The sequence below is a fragment of the Leptodactylus fuscus genome, chromosome 10 (assembly GCF_031893055.1).
Source record: "Leptodactylus fuscus isolate aLepFus1 chromosome 10, aLepFus1.hap2, whole genome shotgun sequence".
NCBI lineage: Eukaryota > Metazoa > Chordata > Amphibia > Anura > Leptodactylidae > Leptodactylus > Leptodactylus fuscus.
Window position 1 is genome coordinate 34,293,787 of NC_134274.1, and position 22,339 is coordinate 34,316,125.

At 40.9% G+C, this 22,339-nt stretch overlaps 1 protein-coding gene across 7 annotated transcripts in view; it reads right to left on the reverse strand.

Moving 5' to 3' along the window:
• The window catches only part of PLCE1 (phospholipase C epsilon 1), a 172,918-nt gene that overhangs the window by 54,301 nt on the left and 96,278 nt on the right, over window positions 1-22,339 (reverse strand). For all 7 annotated transcript variants that reach the window (XM_075257889.1, XM_075257890.1, XM_075257888.1 and 4 more), the window contains 4 exons: window positions 17,568-17,884; window positions 4,111-4,256; window positions 3,354-3,612; window positions 1,951-2,153 (listed from right to left, as the gene is read on the reverse strand). In XM_075257889.1, coding sequence (XP_075113990.1) covers window positions 1,951-2,153; window positions 3,354-3,612; window positions 4,111-4,256; window positions 17,568-17,884 — 925 coding nt within the window. The remainder of the gene's footprint in view (window positions 1-1,950; window positions 2,154-3,353; window positions 3,613-4,110; window positions 4,257-17,567; window positions 17,885-22,339) is intronic.

The window sequence follows — 22,339 nt, forward strand, 5'->3', positions numbered from 1 at the left end:
GAAAATTAGTTGTGGAGGAAACGGAGGATACAATAATGAAACGCAATAAGTGCTACACAACCTACACACTAAAATATTGTAGAAAAAAGGTGTTGTATAGGGTGGCACAAAAAGATGAGAAGGAAAGAATAAGATCAGCTATATACTGTTATAGATAATGGATGTGCTTGGAGATCCAAAGAGAAGATTCTGGAAACATCATGTATATGGATATTATATTAAAAAAAAACAAAAAAAAAACCACACTCTCCATTGTTCGGGCCTCTAGGGGAACCCAAAAGTCAGAAGCCTATCCACTTAAAAAGAGGTTACCCAAGGAAACCCACAGAACCCATAGACTATAATGGAGTCCTTTGGGTTTCTGCTGGTTTTATACTGAATCTCAGAGGAATCTGCAGCGGAGTCTCCAACGTAGATGTGAACTTGGCCTTAGACAGTGCAAATTTAGACTAGACTAAACTCTGGCATATTGTTAGGACTGTCTAGTCTAACATTAAACCCTTATTAGTCACATCCCTTTTCGTACATGTCAACACTTGATAAATGTGGCACTCCGCATGTTAGACTTGGTGAAAATTACGCCAGATTTTTGGGAAAATTTGCTTGATAAATCTCCCCCATTGACTCCTAAAGTGGTGCATATAGAGGTAGAGGTAAATTGGAATAAAGATCAGGATCAACCAACATTCCTATAAAATATATTCAACCTTCATGAGAAAGCCAATGCCAGTCCTGTATTTTCACCCATAAATAGGCTAAAGTGGCCCAAAAGATATTCCATAGAAATTGCATATAGCATACAGTACTGCCACATACACAAGGCAAACAAGGGCATTCAACATCAAAGTATGGCAAAAAACCGGACCACACCACCGGCATTGGCACCATTTCACAACACCTCATCCAGACGCTTTTAATAATATTAAGAAAATTATTCAGCAAAACAAATTATTCCACTAAAATGAGATTTCCCACTGCAGGTAAATGAAATAAGCGGACTGGCGCAGGAAACAGCCAGATTATTTCAGAAATTAAAATAAATGACTTCCCAATATTCTCAGTAACAACGGTCTCATGCCTTCCTTAAAAATGTCATTATTCATTTGCGTGACATACACAATGAATCGGCGGAGGCAGACTGCGCTCTCCATACTGAGCAGGGGTAGACGGTAATTCGGTGCCTGCGCTCCGCTAAAAAAACATTGTCATGTAGTCGTACTGAAATGAACTCTGCATATTTTATAGGGAAGATAAACTGCGCTGGATTCTGTTGTGTCGCATGTATAATGCTCAGGTTAGCAAGATATAGGAACGGAGGAATACATTAATAAACAGGGCATTCCCTCTGCTTTTGTGTCCTAATACCAGGGAGTCCATTGCCAGCTGTTAGTTTATTCATAGAATTCCAGAGGAATGGCACAATGCAACGTTTTAATTGATGCATAGATTTCCAGGAACAACAACAGAGGAACTTCCCAATGGAAAGTTCTAAGAAAAAATGCTTTGGCATTGCTAAGACATAGGAGATAGAAGAATTCGCTTAATACTATGTGGAGGAAAGTTGACTGATCGTCTTCAATAAAATATGAGGTTTGGCTCTATTGGCAGCAGGTCCGACTTTCCGGGATTCGCAAGGCACAGACGGGCAGGGGTCTCTCCTCCTTAGACCTGCTTACCATGATGGGTAGAGCTTTACTTTAAAATTGCAAAATCCAAAGTTAAAAACATAAAAAACAATAAAACACAACAGAAATAACTTCCAAGCGTTCCCATGTGCATTGTATTAGCTCAGCTATTTATTTAATTTTTTTTGCATTGTTCTGAGTTCTAGAAATTTCAGCAGAATTCTTGACGTTCTTTTATCGAGCCGGATAGATTTACGGGGATTGTCAGATCTGAATTACAGTCAGGAATAATACATAGCAATAAGAAGAAAGCGGTCACACTCACTGAAATCGGTTTCTGTCCATGACAGAGTTCTTCCTCACGGCACTGCTTTCACTAGCGTTGTCTTCACCTTCCTCCAGGCTGCGGTTACAGCTACGAATGGTCTGCATGATATTGTTGACGGTTGACTCTTTTTCGGTATTGTTTAACCCATCTTTGCCTACTCGCTGGATAAAGTTGTCTTGTCCATTGTAGTCAGACACAAACTGTAAGATACGTCAGATTTCATGTCAAAAAAATCAATTGTATACAGCGGGTTTATAAGAATCTTATTAAATATCCTATTAGTACATACTGAGCTAATACATAGCGATCCTTTACGGTAAGGGAGCGTTCACACTATCGTCTGTGTCCAACAGCTAGTGTCCGATGATAATGTCTGCGCAAAATCTTGTGCGGACATTGGCATCGGACACTAGCTGTGTCCCTTACATTTTGCATTGATTTAATTGGACATCGGGCGCGTTCTTTCACTGTCCGTGCCTGTCCTTAACTGTCCGTTCACAAAGATGTCCGATTTTTCAAGCGGACAGCAAAACCCTACATGTAGGTCAGACACCGACGGTAGTGTGAACGCTCCCTTACCACTAACTAAGGGCAAGGCTCTTATCTCTGGCCATAAGGAGTCACTAAATTCAGGAAATCTTCTTTTTATTCCACAGTAAAATGACTGGTAGACTGATACCCCAGCTCTTTGTGGGGTCACCCCTCTTGCCAGTTACAGAGGGACATGCAAATTAAGGTGGAGAAGTTCTATATAGTATAGTATAGTGTATATTTCTGCTTTTTTTTTTTAATCGAAGTTATGTTCCCTTATTTGGCTATTCTGCCAAAACTCCCATCCATAAGATGGCAGGTGGCATGGCATATGGCCATATGTATGCATATATATGTATCTTCTTCACTGTGCTTGCACTTGTTTTCTATGCTCTGTGAGATATTAAGGAGGCTGAGTGGTATATATGGCCACATGAACCTCCATATACTGCCATGTTACAGAAGGGATCTCTGATGGTTGTCCATTGGTGTCCCTTGGTCTGTGGTCAGCAGTTCCTTCTCTTGGGGACTTATTGTATTGTCACCCATTTGATGCCCTCAATAAATAGTATTTATAGGAATATCTCTTTTATTGTGGCATATATAAGCCTGTCCATTTAACATCTTTCACTAGCAAATTTGATCAGCTCATCTGTAGATCTGGCCACCACTTCTAATACCCAAAGATACCATATAGGAGCAAAAACTGAGTTTCTTCCCCACCCGTAGAGACTATTGGGTATTACAGTTTCTACATATACAGAGATCGTATATTGTTCTATTTTCCTACAATCGATCCGCCATCGGATATCACCGACCCATATATACAAGATGGTAAGGCAATAACAATACGTCACAGCCAGGGTTACCTCCAGTGTTTCATTCTGAGAATTATAGCGAGGACACAGTTTTAGGAGACTTGAGGCTCCATCGAGAACTTCACACAGCTCCTTCAAAAAGACTCCACAAAAAGGAACCACCTTGCAGCCTGGAATATTTAAGGCCCGATTCACTACTTTTCTGTACTCTGAGGAAGACTCGTGCTGAGCCATCGCGTCTTTCAAGCTTCTCATCGTTTCGATGTCACTTTGATCCATAAATTGCCACATTTTCAACACTTTCCTTGACCTAAGACGAAGTATAAATTTACATTTCATGTTATGACATTAGTCAGTAAACACCTCGAGACCTCAACCGTTTCTTACTACGTTACACTCTCTAATGTTATAGAAGACAAGTGGTCAGATGACTGGAGAGAACAATTTAGATTGAAGATATCGATGTTCATCTTAACACTTGGTGGAGTATGTTTTATGCCAATATACAAAGAGAAATGATATGTCGTGCAGAAGAGTGCTGTGTAGACCTGCAAACCCTAAACGCCACCCTCGCTGTTTTCCATTCTTTCAGCTACTTCACAGGCCTTAGGATTTACTTTAGCTATACTTAATATTTTAACAGATTATACAGGACTGCTTTAAGCATGTAAACATCATGACCTCTTCAGGTTAGTTCCAAACAGTCCGCAAAAGTTTGTAATGGTAGCGCTATTTAAAACCCAATCTGACGCAGTGCCAATAGATGTTTATAGCAGCTGCTTTCACCTCTCTTTAGTTAAGTAAGTACCTGAGTCCTGCCAGGAATTCCATCACCGCGTTGTAATTGCCCATATTCCAACAGCACTTTGCAATATGCACCAAATGGGAGAACACTTCCCGTTTCTCCTCCATAGAGCCCGCAGCGAGAATTAGCCAGGTCACCCATGAACTAACCTGAAAAAAAAATAAAAAATTGGATTTATTTTTAAAAAAAGGCTAAAAATAAATACAAACGTTTACCCCTTTTAGGGATACTTATTATTTTGGGGTAGATCTAACTTAAAAATGGTGACCCAAGAGTAGATATTGATGACATCCTAATATCAGATTAGTTGGGGGTCTAATAACCAGCACCCCAGAAACTGCACAGTATCCAGAGCCAGAAGAAGGGAGCTCCATACACTGCGTTTTACCTTCCATTCTATTTTGTGCTCTGATGGGCAGAAAACAAGACCTGGCAGATGTGCTATAACCGCAATATGTATCATATATTAGGGCTCGTTCACACGGGGGCAGTTGCCAATAGCGGAAAAAAGAACGCTAGTAGTCTCCATAGACCACCATTGTAAAGGGGCGGATTATGACGTGGATTGCGCTGTCAAAATCAGCCCCTTTGGCCCCGTGTGAACTATACTGCCGCACCTCGGTTACAGCTGAATGGCCCTTGAATTACTTGGGATTCCTTATTCCTTGAAAATAGCACATAGAAATAAGCAAATGTGTTATTATCATAAAGAACGAGTCAAGTATCACTGGGATAATAGGAATCCCCCAATTCACAGGCACTATGTGCTTTCTTTTTTTATTTGATGGTAGTTCCAAACTTTGATTTGTTTAGTGTTTTTTTTTTCCCCGAATAACCATTTTACCCTTTTAAGGAAAGTCAATCTCTCCGTTCATTTTCTAAGGCAGGCGTAACACATTCATGCCCATCTTTACGATTTTGGAAAGGAAATAAAACAAAAACATAATGATGTTCATCATGAAATAGGGTTTTTTTTTCTTTGTGAACCAAAGGAATACCTTCTGATCCCCTCTTTGTTCCCCTTCCAGCAGCTCAGGAAAGTATGCTGTTTATATTACATGGGTGTATATTGTATTAAGATGTATTATTTGCTGGGATTTTTCACACTACAATTCCAGGCATTATTGTTTCCCATACAGGCATTGACACAGAGCAAGTTATTTCCGTAACACGTATATATTCCTCCAGTTACTCTGCGTTCCTTGAGTTTACCTCCTTTGTTCTCCTCCCAGAATCCTCTCCTATGTCTTAAGCATATTATAGTTAGTTTTATTACATATAACAGATGACGACTAAGACGGTACACCACCATACCATAAATAAAGTCCCCATAAACCTTTAAAAAAATGTTTGCTCAGGCCATTGATATTCCACCCAAGGCCCCCATACGCATGCATGAACCTGGAGGTTGGAGTTTCACCAATCATTCTAGTGATGTGCCTTCACTTTATAGGATAGGATTATCCCTCTATGTAACCTGAACTAACAAAGCGGCAAAGAAAGTAAGATGTGCACCCATGACGGCTTAGGAGCCCTAGCACAGTGTCTTTGCTTAGCTCTAAACTAGAGGCGAGAACAAAAAACGCTTCATGGAGAGACCGCAGTTCGGTAAATTTCTTTGCTTGTGTTAAAGGGGTTTTCTAGCCACAAATCGAATTTTCATACTGCTGACCTATTTGTGTCCAACATCCAGATCACACACAGATCATGTGTTCTAGCGGGTTCTGGGTGCTGCAATGGATAGGCAACGCCACACCTATTCAAGTGATAGGAGCGGCCCACTAGGCCTGTCCACTGCACTGGACCATGACTGTCGCTGCACATGACTACTGTCCACTAGCTGCCGCCATGGCACATGGAGGATGCGAGAACAGATAATCTGTGTGGGCTCTGGGTGTCTGATCCCGACAGATCACATGCTGATGACCTATATACAGGTAAACTCTGAACACCCCTTTTAAGCTTCGTTATCATGTGACAGTCCTTAAAGGTAGTCATTCACCACCTACTAACATAGGCATAGCTTGAAGCTCATGGGCCCTCAATGCAAAATTTGCAGTGAGGCCCCTACCTACCTCACGCCATTTAGAATAGTGGTATATATTTTATGTGGCAGAGGAACCTTTGGGCCCCCTCAGGGTCCAGGGCATGGAGGTGATTGCTATCCCGCTGTACCCTCTATCGCCATGCCCCTGCAGAACTACAAGCACTGTCAGATAACCAGAGGCCTTCATTGCTGAGAGATTAGCTTTGCTCCTGATGTTTTAATGAGATATTTGGTGCAAAAGCACATCGCCATTGTCCCATCACACCAAATGACTGACCGGGCCAAGCAGTGTATGTGCCAATATGAACTGGGACCAAGTGACTGGTTGCTGGAAAGCATAGCTTCATTGGTGTGATGAGAGCAACTGTTGCACCAGACAGCTCTGACTGCTTATAGTTCTAGGGACTGTTCTGGTGACAGATCCCCTTAAAGTATATCGGAGTGCGGAGTCAGGCTGCGAGTGTACAATGTTCCGGTTGCATCTCACAATTGGAAAGAGTGATGGTGAGCAGCTTCCACGTTCTTAATGCTTAACATAATTCCTTGGCTTCCAAGATTCATTATTATTTAGTGCAATTTGGGATGATTGATCACAGGAAGGGTCTTGTGGAAGGAAATAAAGTCGTGTGTATGCTCGGGGAGATCCATAGTATTTACAAATTTATGTCTGTGGACAAGACTGCATTACTAGGCAACTGGATATTTCCATGATTCCAATCCAAGATAGCACGGAATAGATCATCCCATGGCCTCTACATTGAAGAAAGGCAAGACGCAACACTTCCAGCGCTCACTGAACCCGCAGTAATCCTAACACAGCCAATGTAACTCAATTACCTTTAGACTACTCAGATACCGTAATCTGTGTCACATTCGTTTAGGACTACAATCCCAATTAGAAACCAGATGGATAATTTATGGAGAAAGAAAATAAGATTAATGACAGGACAGTGTAAATATGCGTAACCACCATAGTAATCTCATTTACCTCCAGGATCCTCTCTGCAGAGGCAAAATCTAATTTCTCTTATTTAATGCATTACGTAATTTCATTTCTGGAATTGAAGCAATTGTGGAAATGTTACCGCACAGAGATATCTATGGATAATTTATAGGTAATCGAACATCTAATATATTTTCATGGGTTGTCCTCTCCAGTTAAAGGGTTGTCTAGGGAGTTTTTGGGGTTCCAGGGTGCTTTTGAGTCTAGGTCATGTGATCAGCACCAGCCCCTGTCCTCAGGGACACTCCCCTCCGGTTTTCACCTGGGGCTGACAACACTATAGCTCTCCCCTTGACTTCCATCACCAGTATCGCTCCTGACAGATGCAGTATTGAGCGTATGGAGTTTACTGAAGCTGCAAGTAGCAATGCTGAGGCTGGAATCCAAGGGGAGACTTAAAAGGGGTATTCCCATGTTTAGAACTATTTTGAAATTTGTAGATAATTAAAAGTTAAACATTTTTCCAAATATAAGTAATTAAACATTTTGCAGAGTGTTAAAGATTTTCTCTAAATATCTTGTGGTCACAGTTTTGCCGTCTTGATCGGATGCCAATGGATACAACCATGAATGCAGGCCTTTCGAAGGTCAGAAAATCAGCTATAATTTCCTTATTGTGGCCGAGATATCTTCTGATACATGTAGTGTCCCTGCCTGATACCTCAGCTACAATAAGAAAATCATAGCTGGGTTCCTGGGAATACCCCTTTAAGTCCCAAGTGAAGCACATTGTCCCTCATTTACATATGCATAAAAGAGATTTACATAAAAATAGGATTCAAAGCTCATCGGAAAATTCCTTTTAAGGAGCAAGACATTCCCATTTGGAGAGGAAATTACTTTTGGGCTACCGTGTGCACATGCTGGGTCCGGGATGATGTCCGTGTACCGCCAGTGCCTCCATATTGCTTTCTTCAGTGAGTCAAGCCACAAAACAGACATGTATGGCAATCTGTTCCAAATTTAGCCCCATGAGAATACACAGGTTTGTGTATGGGGAAATTGCAATATAATGGGTCCGTGTGCTAGCCTTTAAGTAGAAAAGGAGGCTCTAAAGTTATCCCTAGCAACACTCTAAGCATTACCTTGGAGAGTCCACCCCAGGCAAGATTTAAAAAGCAAAATGCACTAGATTTCTACCATAATTTGCACCAAAAAATTGAGTGCTTTGCTCTAAGGGTTTTAGAGATTTGTACTAATTGTAGAAAAGGTACGTGGCCTTCTAGGGTAGTGGTGGGGTTTCCTGAATAAGTGGGTTGGCCTAAGTGGTGACAACAAGCAGGAGCACACCAGATTTATCCAACAGGAATAGATACTTTGATAAATGTTAAGTTTTAGATTATATAGTCTAAGGGTGCTGACACGCTAGGGTTTGGTGACTGTTCTGGGACTCTGTACCCCATTCTACAGGAGAAGAGAAGAGTCCTACAAATGTTGTAATATATCTTATTAGAAACATTTTGCTCTCGTTTGCCTCCTCAACTTCATTCAGGTTGTCTGTCTATATGGAATCCATCTTTCAGCTTCACAGTATTAAGTTTATGTGGAGGGCAAAGAAGAAGAGGAAGATGGTAATTGACCTATTGCCTCATTTGTGCAGTAACAAAGTTGTATCTTGAAAGATAGCGTCACAAGAGCCTTCTCTCACTCACAGTGTAGTCGAGTATCTTGTCCTCCTCCTCCCCTCCCCTCTCCATAGAATTCTATGCAATTGTTACTCAACTGATAAATGAACAGAGTACTATTTAAAGACACCATTGGCAATGTGAGCAGTTCTTAAGTTTATATGTGAAGACTACTCAAGGCTGTATGGTGAGATTTGATATTCACAGAAGGAAATATATTTTTGTACAGAATGGTTTGAACGTTGCATCTGTACAAGTGTTAAATCTGAGTTAGAAGATAGAGCCCCATCCTAAGTGGAAGCGTTGCTTGCCATCTAACAGCCAGGACTGTTTATATATATATCGTGTAACTGAGAATAGTCTTCTGCTGCTTGACAAGCACAATCTGAAGACGCTTATTGATTTGTCTTTGCATATCTTAAGAAGCCGGCAATGGGATCGCTCAGAGAAGTGGCATCACACGGCACATTAACAGTAACAGACAGGCTCTGGAAAGCTTTCCCTGTCTTATAGTATAACAAGAAGAAGTAGAAAAAAAACACAGTAAAAATGGAAACCTGATCATGTTTGCCATGCTGCGCACTAACAAAGGTCATACATATGCAGTGCTGGGTTATATGATGCAAGAATCTGCAACGTTACCTTATTAAGTCATATGTTATCGCTCACGATTAGGGTTGAGCGATCGGGATCGGAAAAGATCAGATTCCGATCGGCGATCGAGTAAATTTCACGATCATAATCGGAATTCGGACCCGATCTTTTACAGCGGGATCGAGATTGGAGGTTATCTCAAGATCGGCTGAACCCTAAGTGACTTTTCCCATAGAGAAGCATTGACTAGGGTTGAGGATCGGGATCAGAAAAGATCAGATTCCGATCGGCGATTGAGCAAATTTCACAATCGAGATCGGCTGGAAAATGATCAGAAATCAGATTTTAAAAATCGATCTTGGAATCTCAAGATCAGCTGGTCACTATATATTAACTCTAAACTTGGTCTTTTATTTTTGTAAAAATTTTTTCCCCCGAAACAAAAAAAATTAAATAATCTTAGGGCTCCTTCACACGGAGTTTACGTTCCATGTATTCTGTACATTTTACACGTGTAAAAATACACGTGTAAAATGTAGTTCAATCGCATGTTCCCCAACCAATTTTTTTTTTTTTTTTTTTTAAATCACGTGTTAGTAAACCATCATGGCAATATTTTTTGGCACCCTTTAGCTGTACCCATTCAGTCTCTGTAACTAATACTGCCCCACCAGTCAATGTGATACTGTAGCCCCTGCTCACTTGTGTCCCTGGCATTGGCAGATGATAGTATCACTTACTAAATAAATAACATGCAATGAATTTTCCAGACCCTAAATCTTTAAGTCTCTCTTAAAACTGTATTAGTAATTGTAATATCTATATCGTATAGTCTAGCATGTCCCTGTCTGCCCACCAAAAGTAATGGTCTTCAATTTGGTTATATAATTAGAAGTGGTGAAATCCGTTGGGTACAGCTTGTACCGAGACGTTGCAGACAGAGTCACAGTAACTCCAATTACTATTCCTTCCCTTTACAGAAATAATGAACAATACTAAAACCTATTAACTCAGACAGATCTCAAGAATGTGATGGCCTTATGGAGGGAGGACTTGGTTAGATTTAGACATTTCGCTATGGCTGTTAAACATAATCTTTATATGGTTTCTGTAATTTTAATCTAGATGAATTATATCTCTGCTTCCTGTTTATAAAGGGGTTAGCAGAGCTGCGATCTGTCACTGAATCCAAAAATGGGTGACTCAGATACTTGGCAAATATCAGTGGGCACTGCTCCCGTGTCACTGAGTACTGGATACTCTCGCACCTGAGTTCCCAAACTATGGGTCATGACCCCCTGGGGGTTGTGTAAAGACCGTGGAGGTGTTGAAAGCCTTCACTAATATTTGTGCTATGGCCCTGACATCGCTGCTGAAAAGCATTTGGGGTTCCTCCAGCAGCCCTATCATGGCAGCATGGCACAGCTTTGCATGAAGGAGGGGACTAGGTAGGCAGTGTAGATAACAGAAAACTTCTTAACATTTAATGGTCTCGTCGTCTCCCTCCTGGGCCCTCTGGGAACTGTAGCCAAGGTGGTGTTCCTTAATAACGGAGTCTGAAGATCTTTCAAAGGACCAATGCAGAGTCTGTGCAGGACGTCTCAACTCTGATGCATGTGCAGGCAGCAGGATAACATAAGATAATCCTTTAATAGTCCCACATGGGGAAATTCAGAGTGTTACAGCAGCATGGATAATACAGTAATATATTACAAGAAAGAACACATACAAGCTCATAGCAGATAGAAAAGATACTAGGAGTCATAGCAACTAAGAAGAAAAGAAAGACTTCAGGATCATTTAGTTCTCTGTGTGGAGTGATCTTCGCTTGGCCTGATATTGATTGTACAGCCTGACCGCGGCTGGGAGGAAGGATCTCCGATAGCGCTGCGTCTCACACTTGGGGTGAAGCAGTCGGTCACTGACAGTACTGCCCAATGCTATCACGGTCTCATACATGGGGTGGGAGTTGTTCTCCAGCATGGAGCTCACCACGGATAATATCCTTTTGTCACCACCACCTGTACTGGGTCCAAGGGGGCTCAACAGGGCAGAGCTGGCCCTGCTAACCAACCTGTCAAGTCTATTTCTGTCGCTGGCTGGTATGCTTCTCCCCCAGCAGGACACTCTGAAGAAGATGGCTGACGCTACCTCAGAGTTGAAAAAGGCCCTAAGAAGTGCCCCCTGGACAACTGTGAGAAGCAGGATATATAGGTGAAAAGTGGAATAAGGCAGGATATAGCAGACATTGCAACTTATTTTTTGCGATTTTTGATTTTTTTCCAGAAGGGATTAAATACAGTAGTGGAGGTTCCCAGACAATCCCCTATTGTGGGTAATACCTTTTGCTTTAAGATAATCTTACTGATGCCTAAAAGCTGCCAAAATGTAATCCGGTAGATTACAGCTCTGCAGCAAAAAACACAGATTAGATATTCAGAGAATGTGTCATCAGAACCTAGCGCTGCAGATTGCTAGGTTAGGGTCACCCAAATTATACAGTGCACCCCCTCTTGTGAATCAGTGCCTTGGAACAACGAGGCCATTCATTACCAATGCTTCAAAGATGTAAAATGGGAACGCCCTCATTGCTCCAAATAGCTAATTTCCATTTTGACATAAAGGGCAATCTCTCGACAATGGAGGGATCAACGAGGGGGAGCACATTGATTAATTCAAGTGACCCTAACCTGTCTATCTGTGGGGGTGGGTTTCTAGAACATCCTGTATAAAGGGGAATTTAATCACTCCCCTGTCCCGGAAAAGCAGAGATAAAAAGATGCACATTTTGCCACAAGTTTGGGGTTTTTACCAATATTAGTTACTTTTACACTTTTTTGTTAAGTGAGTGGGGCTTAGCACCTAAAAAAAACAATTATTTCCAGTGGAAATTGGCAGAAATTATAGATGAAACCTACACCAGCTCCTAGTTGCCATACATTCAATTTCCGGGCCTGATTTCATGTATTTGGTGCAAATTACTGAAGTGCCCTTGGGGTTAACCCCATCTTGATAAATTGCCTTTATAAAGTGGAGCAAAATTTTGGAAAACACAATGGGCCAGGTTTCTTAATGCAGTCAATTAGTTTAGTGCATTACACCATTACTTAGTCGGCTTACATTAGATCTTTAAGGCTGGGGCTCCACGTTGCAGAAACTCAGCTTTTTTTGTTGCAGATTTTGTTGCGGTTTTTTGAGTCAAAGTCATGAGTGAACTGAGCAGAAAGGAGAAGTATAAGAACTTCCTATATATTGCTCGTTCCTTTTGAAGCCATTCTTGGATTTGTCTAAAAAAAACGCAACATAATCTGCAACAAAAAAAAGCTGCGTTTCTGCAACGTGGGGCTTTAACCTAAAAGAGTTTTCTGGAACTTGCATCTTGATGACCTATCCTTAGAATAGGTGATCAATATATGATCGTGGTGGTCTGAGAACCGAGACCACTACATATTAGTTGGTTAAGAGAATGTTTGGGTTATGGCCAGCGCCGCACCTCCCATGAGGCGACCGCTTCAGGCGGCGCTATGTCAGGGCCCCAGGGAGGGCGACATTTTTGCTTACCTAAGCCAGTCCAAGACAAGCTGTCCTGGACTGGCTTAGCACCGAGCGGTGGATTGGGGAGGCCGCTGAGGCAGTGCTGCTCCAGCAGCCTCCCTTCATGCTCAGGCAGAGAGCAGGTCCTCTCCCTGCCTGCGAACACCGCTAAGCCCCGCCTCCTTTGCTTTGCCCCTCCCACTTCACACTCCGCCACGCCCCCTCCCCGAGGAGGGGGGGGCAGCTTTCTGTCGTTCGCCTCGGGCGGCGAAAGGGGTAGGTTCACCCCTGGTTATGGCTGCGTCTTCTTCACTGAATATCAAGAACATTGCATACAAGGCTGTACTTGGTATTGCAGCTCAGCCTCATTTACTTGAGCCTGAGCTACTGATGTGTATGTGACCAATGTATGTGATGTCATCGACACAGAGAAGAGACCACAGCACTCGTGAGCATCGCTGCCCCTTGAAGCAGCTGATCTGTGGGTTTCCTGGGTATCAGAACCTCCGCTGGTCACATAGAAGGATAAGTCAGCAATATTTAAGTGCTGGAAAACCCTTTTAATTTGTGCAAAAAACTGACACATACTAGTTATAAATTTGGCACAAGTTAGGACTTGAAGTAGCCACACTTTTAGGATAATATGTCTGCCATACACGCACAAAAACATAGTTACGCCTTGGAACAAACGTGCCACAATTCTGGCACCAGACAAAAAAAAACGGTGCACCAGATTAGTAAATCTGCTCAGATATGCAACATATCGGAGCATAAAATACTATAAAAAAAACTAAAATAAATAAATAAAAAAAATTAACAACAATAATAATAAATATATATATATATATATATATATATATATATATATATATATATATATATATATAATTTATTTTTATTTTTTTGTTATTTGGTTGTAAAGCTAACAGTTCCAGTTTCAGTCCAAAGCATATAAGTATGATGAATTAAATGGAAAAAGTAATGAAATGTAATTTTTCCTATAGGAAGCTCTGCAATGTTACTAGATGGCAAGTTTCCGACTCTGCAGAATTACAATGTCACCATTCTGGTCGACTCCTGGACATCCATAACCTATAATGATATACATCCGTGTGTATGAGAGAGAAAGTAACAGGCGCTGTTTTGTCCTTTCATAGTAACTTTCTTCTGAGACTCTCCATCGATGACATTCCCCATGGAGAATGAGGCTGAAGGTTTCTTCGGGTTTTTTTTTTTTTTTCTTATTACTTAAAATAATTACAGTCAACAGACAAAAAAAGACCCAAGTTTAAGATCTCTACCTCCGACTATGTATCTGAGTCCTGTCATCCCGGACTTCACCCTGGCTCCTTCAATGTAAATACAGTTCAGAATTTTTTTTCGTCAAATAGCCAGAAAATCATCAAGCACTCACTCGCGGAGGCCAACAAAAGCATGACTCTATGTTTAAGAATTCTCCAGCAAGTTTATAAACAGGGACATTAAGGAACACCACTCATTTCAGGAGGAAGCGTACGCTGATATGCACTTAATTCTTCAGATAGGAAAATATGCAACACACAGGTCTACTCTTCACCTTAATGGTTCTCATATGGGCAAGGCTAAAAACATTCTGTAAATACCAAGATCTAAGGAAATACCTCTCATAGTGAAAAAACTACCTTCAGATAGCACCCTGACATCGGATGGATTGTCAAGGGACCTCAAATTTACAAAATGGGGCCTCTAGGAAGTCAACCACGATATGCACGATACGTCTTTGAAGAGTTACTGTAGACTGTTTACGTCTGCCAGGGTCACGGGAAATGGGTCGTTCCACAATCATGACCTATCTATTCTGCGGATAGGAGATGAGAAGCGTCTGATCATACCATGGATCACAAGAATGGGGGAGGGGGTCTCCTGTTTAAATGGAGTGTAATTCACATGTGTGCTGAACATTCATTTAAAGTCTAGGGGACAGACATAGATAGCTCTATGAAAAGAGGAGAAGCTCAGTCAAGATGGCTGCCTTCAGTCAGTAAAAAGTATACGGCCCCCTTTACGGACCACCCCTCCACACACACACACACACACACACACACACACACGGTAAATTCCCAAATTGATTGTCCACATAGTATACATTCCCCTTTATTGACGTCCACACACTATACTGATTACCTCTTTGGTAGCCCCTATAAATTATACTGCCCCCCTTAGTGCCCCTTTTACAGTCCCCTGCACAATGTTGTGCCCCCCCCATACAGTGAGTGTAGACCAGCAAGTAATGGCCAATATTCACTTACCCATTCAACTCCTGCCCAAGGACTCCTTCACTTTGGCTCCAGCTTCTTTTCTATAGTATGTCCCAATGCTAAATAGCATTGAGATGTAATGTGTGGCAGGGCCCCCTGGAAGCTGAAGACAAAGCAGAGGAGGCCATGGGCTGGAGTGGAGATGGGCAAGTGAATATTGGCCACTGGCTAAAGAACAATAACAGGGATGCTATAGCCACATCTTTTGAGATATAGAGGGTCTCGGACAAGATTTGTAGGCTGTGATTTATTGTTGTCATGTAAAGGATCAATGTACAGGATATTACACAATGTGTACCTTGCTCTTTAAGTCATTTACTAGAAATGAAGAGGTTTTAAACAATTTTTTATGGTATCGGAGTTCTCTGTTATCTGTGTCTGCTTCTAGTTACAAGAGCATCAGCGAGATAAGAGCACAGGCATAGCCATATTTATTTAGGAACATAGAAGGTTAATGAAGTAATCACATTTTTCGCCAACAAATCCCACATTCTATGGAATGCATTGACTTAAGCCTATACAGAGCAGATGTCTTCTATAATGAAGTCATCAATTTAGGCTTACTTGCCCATATTCACAGGTGGCAATCGTCTGCGCTCTACTTACATTCACAATAGCTAGAATGTAGCCAAACTAATTCTGCACAGTTAAGATTGGAGGGTGTTTGGTGAAGACCACACACAAAAACAATCAGCAAGTCTGCCCCCGAAAACTGGCAGCCATCACCTGCTGCCGCCCTTCCAAATAACAGCATTGTCTACAAAGAAGAAATCTCCTACAGCACAGAATGTAACCCTGGGATCAAAATAAGGATCCTCTGCAGACCAAGACATGTCACCGTGGAAGTACCAAGGAAAGCCAAAGCATTTTACATTATTTCACCATCTACACTTAGTTATATACATAACCTAGCATACATATATATATCTCCGAAATATATTATTTTTTCTATCTATCTATCTATCTATCTATCTATCTATCTATCTATCTATCTATCTATCTATATGTTCATGATGAGGCAGGAGATGTATATATTAATTGCATAAAATTAGGTTGGGTCATCAATATATGATTACTGGGGTTCTGACAGACACTCAGGACCCCATAGATCAGCTGATATAAAAGACTGCATGTGCAATCATGTGGATATCAGGTTTGCTTGTCACATGATGTGACAGTAACTTTGTCCCATTCAAGTGAATGGGGCTGAGCCGCAGTTCAAAGCGCATTCCCTGCACAATGTACAATGCTGTGCTTAGTGAGTGAAGAGACTACAGCCTACTGTGGCCTTTTCAACCAGCTGACCTGTTGACGTTTTTGGTGTTGAACCCTCACTGTGACCTATCCTACAGATCAACAATATGGTCATCACTATGTAAGTCCCAGAAAAACCCATATAAAGCCTGTCAAAATGGCAAACAAACATGAAGGGATATGGCCATTCCCCAATTCCTCTGCTGCTCCAGTTCTGATGCTGCCCAGTTCCCTGCTGGTCTCAATGGGGTGTCTCTTAGCAGATGGGAAGTGCCTGGAAATGCCTGCTCAGCCAATCACAGCTGCCACCAGCTCGCTCACCTCACCTACTGAGGACACATGCACACTTGGCTAAGCTGAGCATACAGCTGTACAAAAGTCCAAAGAGAATGGTTGTCTACACAAGCTTTTGTATGTTCCGCTTTCTTTCACACTTGTTTTGGGAACCTCCTTACCAGTATTTTGACTGCAAGAACTTTTTAATCTCCACCATTGTCCGGTGTCTGCTTCCTGCTCCATTGTTTGTATATCTGGTGCTGAGAATAGTAGATTGGTTTCAGACCACACAAACCTGATATCTTTAAAATAGGTTATCAATATTTTAGCCTGGACACCCCCTTTAAAGTCAATGGGCTCCTTTGGATTATAGATTCTTCATGGGTTCTATTATATCCAGCTTCGGTACCTATTTTTCAACCAACAGCTACTCTTCCTGACCATCCAGGCATGGCAGAGAATGAATGTGCTGTTGGTGAAGGAAAGGGGAGTAGTCAGTGGCCTTACATTTGTGACAGCAGCTTATCATCTCTGAGAAGAATGGATTGGGTATACTAAAGTGCAACATGCCTGATCCACCTTTCCATTGGTATTCACCCCATACTCATACACACCAGATGGTCCAGCAGAAAGTTGGGCTGACGTTCATTTAATGTGTATCTTTATCCACAGCTACTTTCCCCACAATGTAAGTATATAAAGCCCAGATTTCAACCAAAACCCTAGCGGACACATGTAGTCATGATGACAAATGCTGAAAAACCACACAAGGAAGAATAAGGTTTGTCAGATGCAATTACTGAGGATATAAAAAGCAAATAAAGACTGACCTCATTAAATCTCGCCACCAGCCCTTCTACAGTGTTATGTTCTCCATTCTTCATCTCCAACAGAGTTGTTGACAAAGAGCTTCTAATGTCTGGAAAGTTGGTCGTGCATTCTGTATTTCCTAGATCTTTTGTCAGGAAGCAGAGGTAATCGATGGGCAACACCTTCCGATAAATTTCCTGCTCTTGATCCGTGAGAATGCTTGCGATCTCTTCCGGGAACTGAATGAGATGTTGAAGATCCACCAACTCTTTACTCAGTCCAACTGCACTAGCTGTCTGGGAATTGGATGCTGCCATTGTGGAACCTGGATGGCGCTCTAAAATAAAGCAATAAAATGCAAAGTTATAAAGAGATTGTGCCATGTAACAATATACAAATATACATCAATAGTGCAAATCGTGGAATAAAATAAACAAGTATGATCTCAAATCTCAATTATAAAGCAGAAAAATGAAGTGGGGGTACAAGATGCCAAAGGTGAGGTTTGTATGGATCCAAGAATACATTCTTCTGGGTAAAATGCATCAAACTGAGTAGGTTTATAGATGCTTTTGCACACTTAGGCAATAGCTCCAGGTAGAGAGGCTACTGGGTCCCATTCCAAAAACTGGAATGAGGACCCCGCTTACTATGTGCCATCTATAATACTTGATTCTTCTTATGTTGTAGAAAGTTCTTTGGGCACCCTCAGGATCTGGAACATAGTAGTGATGGTTACCTCTGCACCCCTTATACCTACTCCTAGTACAAGTACATTCTACTATAACTATAATTCCCAATTTTACAAAATCTGATACAACATTGCCATGGCTCAGAGGCTCAAATTTACCTTAAATGCCTTCACCAGGGAAGTGGCTAAAACTGCCTCAACTTGTGAAATTTTAGGTGCACCATGGCGCCAGTCACCTTCTGCACCCCATTCTAAGATAGTGATCGAGTCAGGAATCTAGGCAGGGGAGGGGCGCCCAAGTCTGGAAAATTTACCAGAATCAAACTAAAAAACTGGTGAAAGTTATACCAGAAATCTGCACCAGTTCCTGAAAAATGTAGATTTGATTTCAGATACTTAATTCTGCATGTCTAGCTCCTGTAGGAAATGGATTAAGAATGTCATAGGAAACACAAGTCTTAATAAATCCTCCCAGTGTTTTTCTACAGACTGCACATGCTTTGCTGCAAAAAAAAAAAAAAAAAAATCTGGCATGTGAAGGCTGTCAGGTAAACTGTCCCTCCCCTGTCCAATAACTTAGTGAAAAAAAGTTCCTCCTCCCTTCACTCACTGTGAATCTGTCTCAGTCTGCAGTGACTAAGTACAGGATTTCCCTAGTAACAGGTAGTGATCAGCAAATTAGCCATAAGGTACATGTCTAGTGGCAGGAACTTTAGAAAAAAAATTTAGGCAGAAAACAGCAATATTTTTGAATAAAGTATATTACATCTTGGTCCAGGTTCACATGCTCTATTAAATGAGACAAATTTTTCTGAAAAGTTAGTGACCGTTTAATAAATCTGCCCGTGTGTGGCATACAGGTAAACTGAATGAGGGTCATTTCATCAAATGCATCTAAAATTCACTTAGATTATCACTTCATCAAATGTCAATTACATGCTGGAAATTGTGACAAATCCATCACGTAGTCTCAAATCCTTCATGAATTTGGCAAAATTAAAAAAATAAATAAATTGGTGTTTTTTAAACTGATGTACAGATTGAGAGATCCAGGGGCTTTATGGTGACAGGCAATGCTGCTCTCCCCCAGAAGGGACACCCACCTGTAGCTGTTTCGGAACTCGTGTCCTACAGTATGGCAGTATCTAGCTAACCAGGACCTTGCTCTTTACTGCTGAGAGGCAACAAGGTTTTTCTTTTTATGCCACCCACCACTATTATTCTTCTACCACTTGGGCATACCATTAAGTGGCTCTTAGTACATATACTGTCCATAAGATAATTTTGTCAATTAAGGCTGAGTCCCAATTTTACTACTATTTGCATCATTGTTTCTACATGGGCGAGAGGTCATAACACAGTCTACAAAGCACAAGCACAATCCTCAAATGAATGACTTCCAAGGGTTAATGGCTCAGAGAAAACTGCTCATTAACAAGACTGCAGATGTTAATTAAACAAAACAGGAGATCTGTTAAATAATACATCGAAATCCATATAAGCCAAAGCTTACCAGCAAAGCAGCTTTTGTGTCGCTATGGTATGAAATCAACAAATCCCATAACAACCCAACCAATAGGCTTAAATCAATTTCCTGTAACCTCTGAATTATTGTTTTAATGAATAGAAAAATAAACTTCAGCACTGGTTTTTTATAGCTTTTATATTTGGAATATCGATAGTTTATTAATGAAGAGTCACCTGAAATGACAGGTATAAGTTTAACTCTATCTCTGGAGTTATGTCAGAAAAACAAGGGTATAAAAAAATATTATACCTAATTAAATAACTAATTAAATTTTGTCCATGTGAATAAATATCTGAATTACTGAGATATTGCAGATTCTGTCATGGTCTTTGGTGCAACCTTTTTACCTTTTTGGAGCAATGTCAACGCCTTTATAACTCAGAATTCATTTGCATATTGACAAACAGGACACAGGGTGTATTGAGTCACAAGGGGAAACCTATCCATCTGTAGTGCTGGGATGATATACTGGAATCTGCTAAGAGACTCCCTTTGTTCCCTATGTTTGTGTCCCTATGTTTACTATGTGTGGGGAAGTTCGCTCGGTAGAAGCAGTGGTGCGGACCCAAACAGTCAAGACAGGGACACAAAATATGCAGCAATTTGGTTTATTTAGGAAAAAACCTGGACTTCAGGCACAAAATGAGCAAAACAAAATATAGCCTCAACTACAGGCAAAACTAAATAAAAACCTGCTCGTCTGAGCAACTATATAAACAGAACTGATAACCTAACTATACGTGTGGCTTACTACCAGCCACACCAAGCACAATATAGTCTTACCAGACTCAGGGTTACAGGACAGAACCAGATGCCTCCTCTCACTCCTTGGATCTGCACTAAAATACAGTATGAATTATGCTTTATTCTGGGGAACATTTCCTATAGATTTCACACATTGAAGTGAAACGGATGAAATCCGTGTCAAAATTTTCATGGCTTTCTTGCCAATTTTTATGCAGATTTAGGGTAGATTTATTCTACCTCATATGCACATGACTAGGTCTATGGGCCATAATATTATACAGCACTTTTGCCATTATTTTAGCTTGCGCAGCTTTTGATCTATAAAATATTTAAGCTACAAATTAAAATAATGGCATTTCCTATATTAACGTTGGACAATTTTTTGGCCGAGAGACTTGCCAGCATAAAAGTTTCCTTTATTCGATAAATTAAACAAATGATGCCTGCGGTTCACTATGTCTGGTGGAACAAAAGCAGCTGGGAGGTGAGAAATGCAGAGAACGTTTACATTTTACACGGCCTTCAAAACATACCCACTTCTTAAAAGGAAACCATGAAGGGGAAAAAAAAAAAGTTGTGTAATGTGAAGTATAGCACAAATCTCTTACTAGTGTCATTTCCATCTGTATTACTGAAAATAAAGGGGAAGGGGCCAAAGATAATGACCCTGATAATTGGCACTCACAAAGGGATTAATGGCCGTCCCCTTGACAACTTGCCACAGGAGATGTTGACCATGAACAGTACTTAGATATTAAATTCCAAAAAAGGCATCCAGCCGTGGCCTCACACACAGCAGGCTGACTTCTAGCCAATACCACCATGAGGACGAGAATTCCTCCCTGCTCACTGGACAAAGCAGCACAAATACATTTTCATTCAGTTTCTCGCAGTGGAAGTTAAATATAGCAATCTGTGCTCAACGCGACAGGAAGATTTTGTCTTATCGCCCCGTACGTCTGTGTGCCAGGGCAACCTGCTCACATGTCACATCGCTTAAATACTAGGAACTGTAGGAAAGGGGATTTTGTAATGAGGAACTAGAACACTGGCATCAATAAAAGGAAGTGTGAATACAATTAAGATAGGGGCAATTTTGGGGGTTGATTTTGAGCAAAAAAAACAAAAAAAAAACCCCTAAAATTTAGAGGCAGTGACTGATGCATTCCGCCCCATCTAGCCTTGACTTTAGAGTCCCCACTGACGGTGCAGCATATGGACACACACAACACATAAAAAGGCCGATTAATGCATAAGCTCACCGACCCATTAAATTCTATGCACAGGTTTATTAAGACTGACCATGCTAAATAAAGGCCCCAACAGGTGCAGGGCAGGTTGATTTATGAAGGAAGTTCAGCCTCTTCATAGGTCAGGAGCGCTCCATTACAACAAATCTCATAGTTACACAGTGTGGTGAGCGAGGTGCACAGCGAGTGTTTTTAAACCCCCCCCCCCAAAAAAAAAAAAAAAAAAAAAAAAAAAAAAAATTATATATATATATATATATATATATATATATATATATATATATATATATATATACACACACACACCATCAAAGGTTTTTTTTTTTTTTATTTGCACACACACACACACACACACACACACACACACACATATATCAAAGGTAAAACAATTCCCACACTTTATTTAACATCCTTATAGACGTATTACTTATTATATACCACTAAGATATAACTCTTATTGAATTCCCTATAATACTCAGTGTGATTGAATATGGCGGACACTCTACCCACCCACATGAGACCATTTTCGGGACTTTAAAGGAGTGTTGGAGGCCATTCACACACAGGAATTTGATG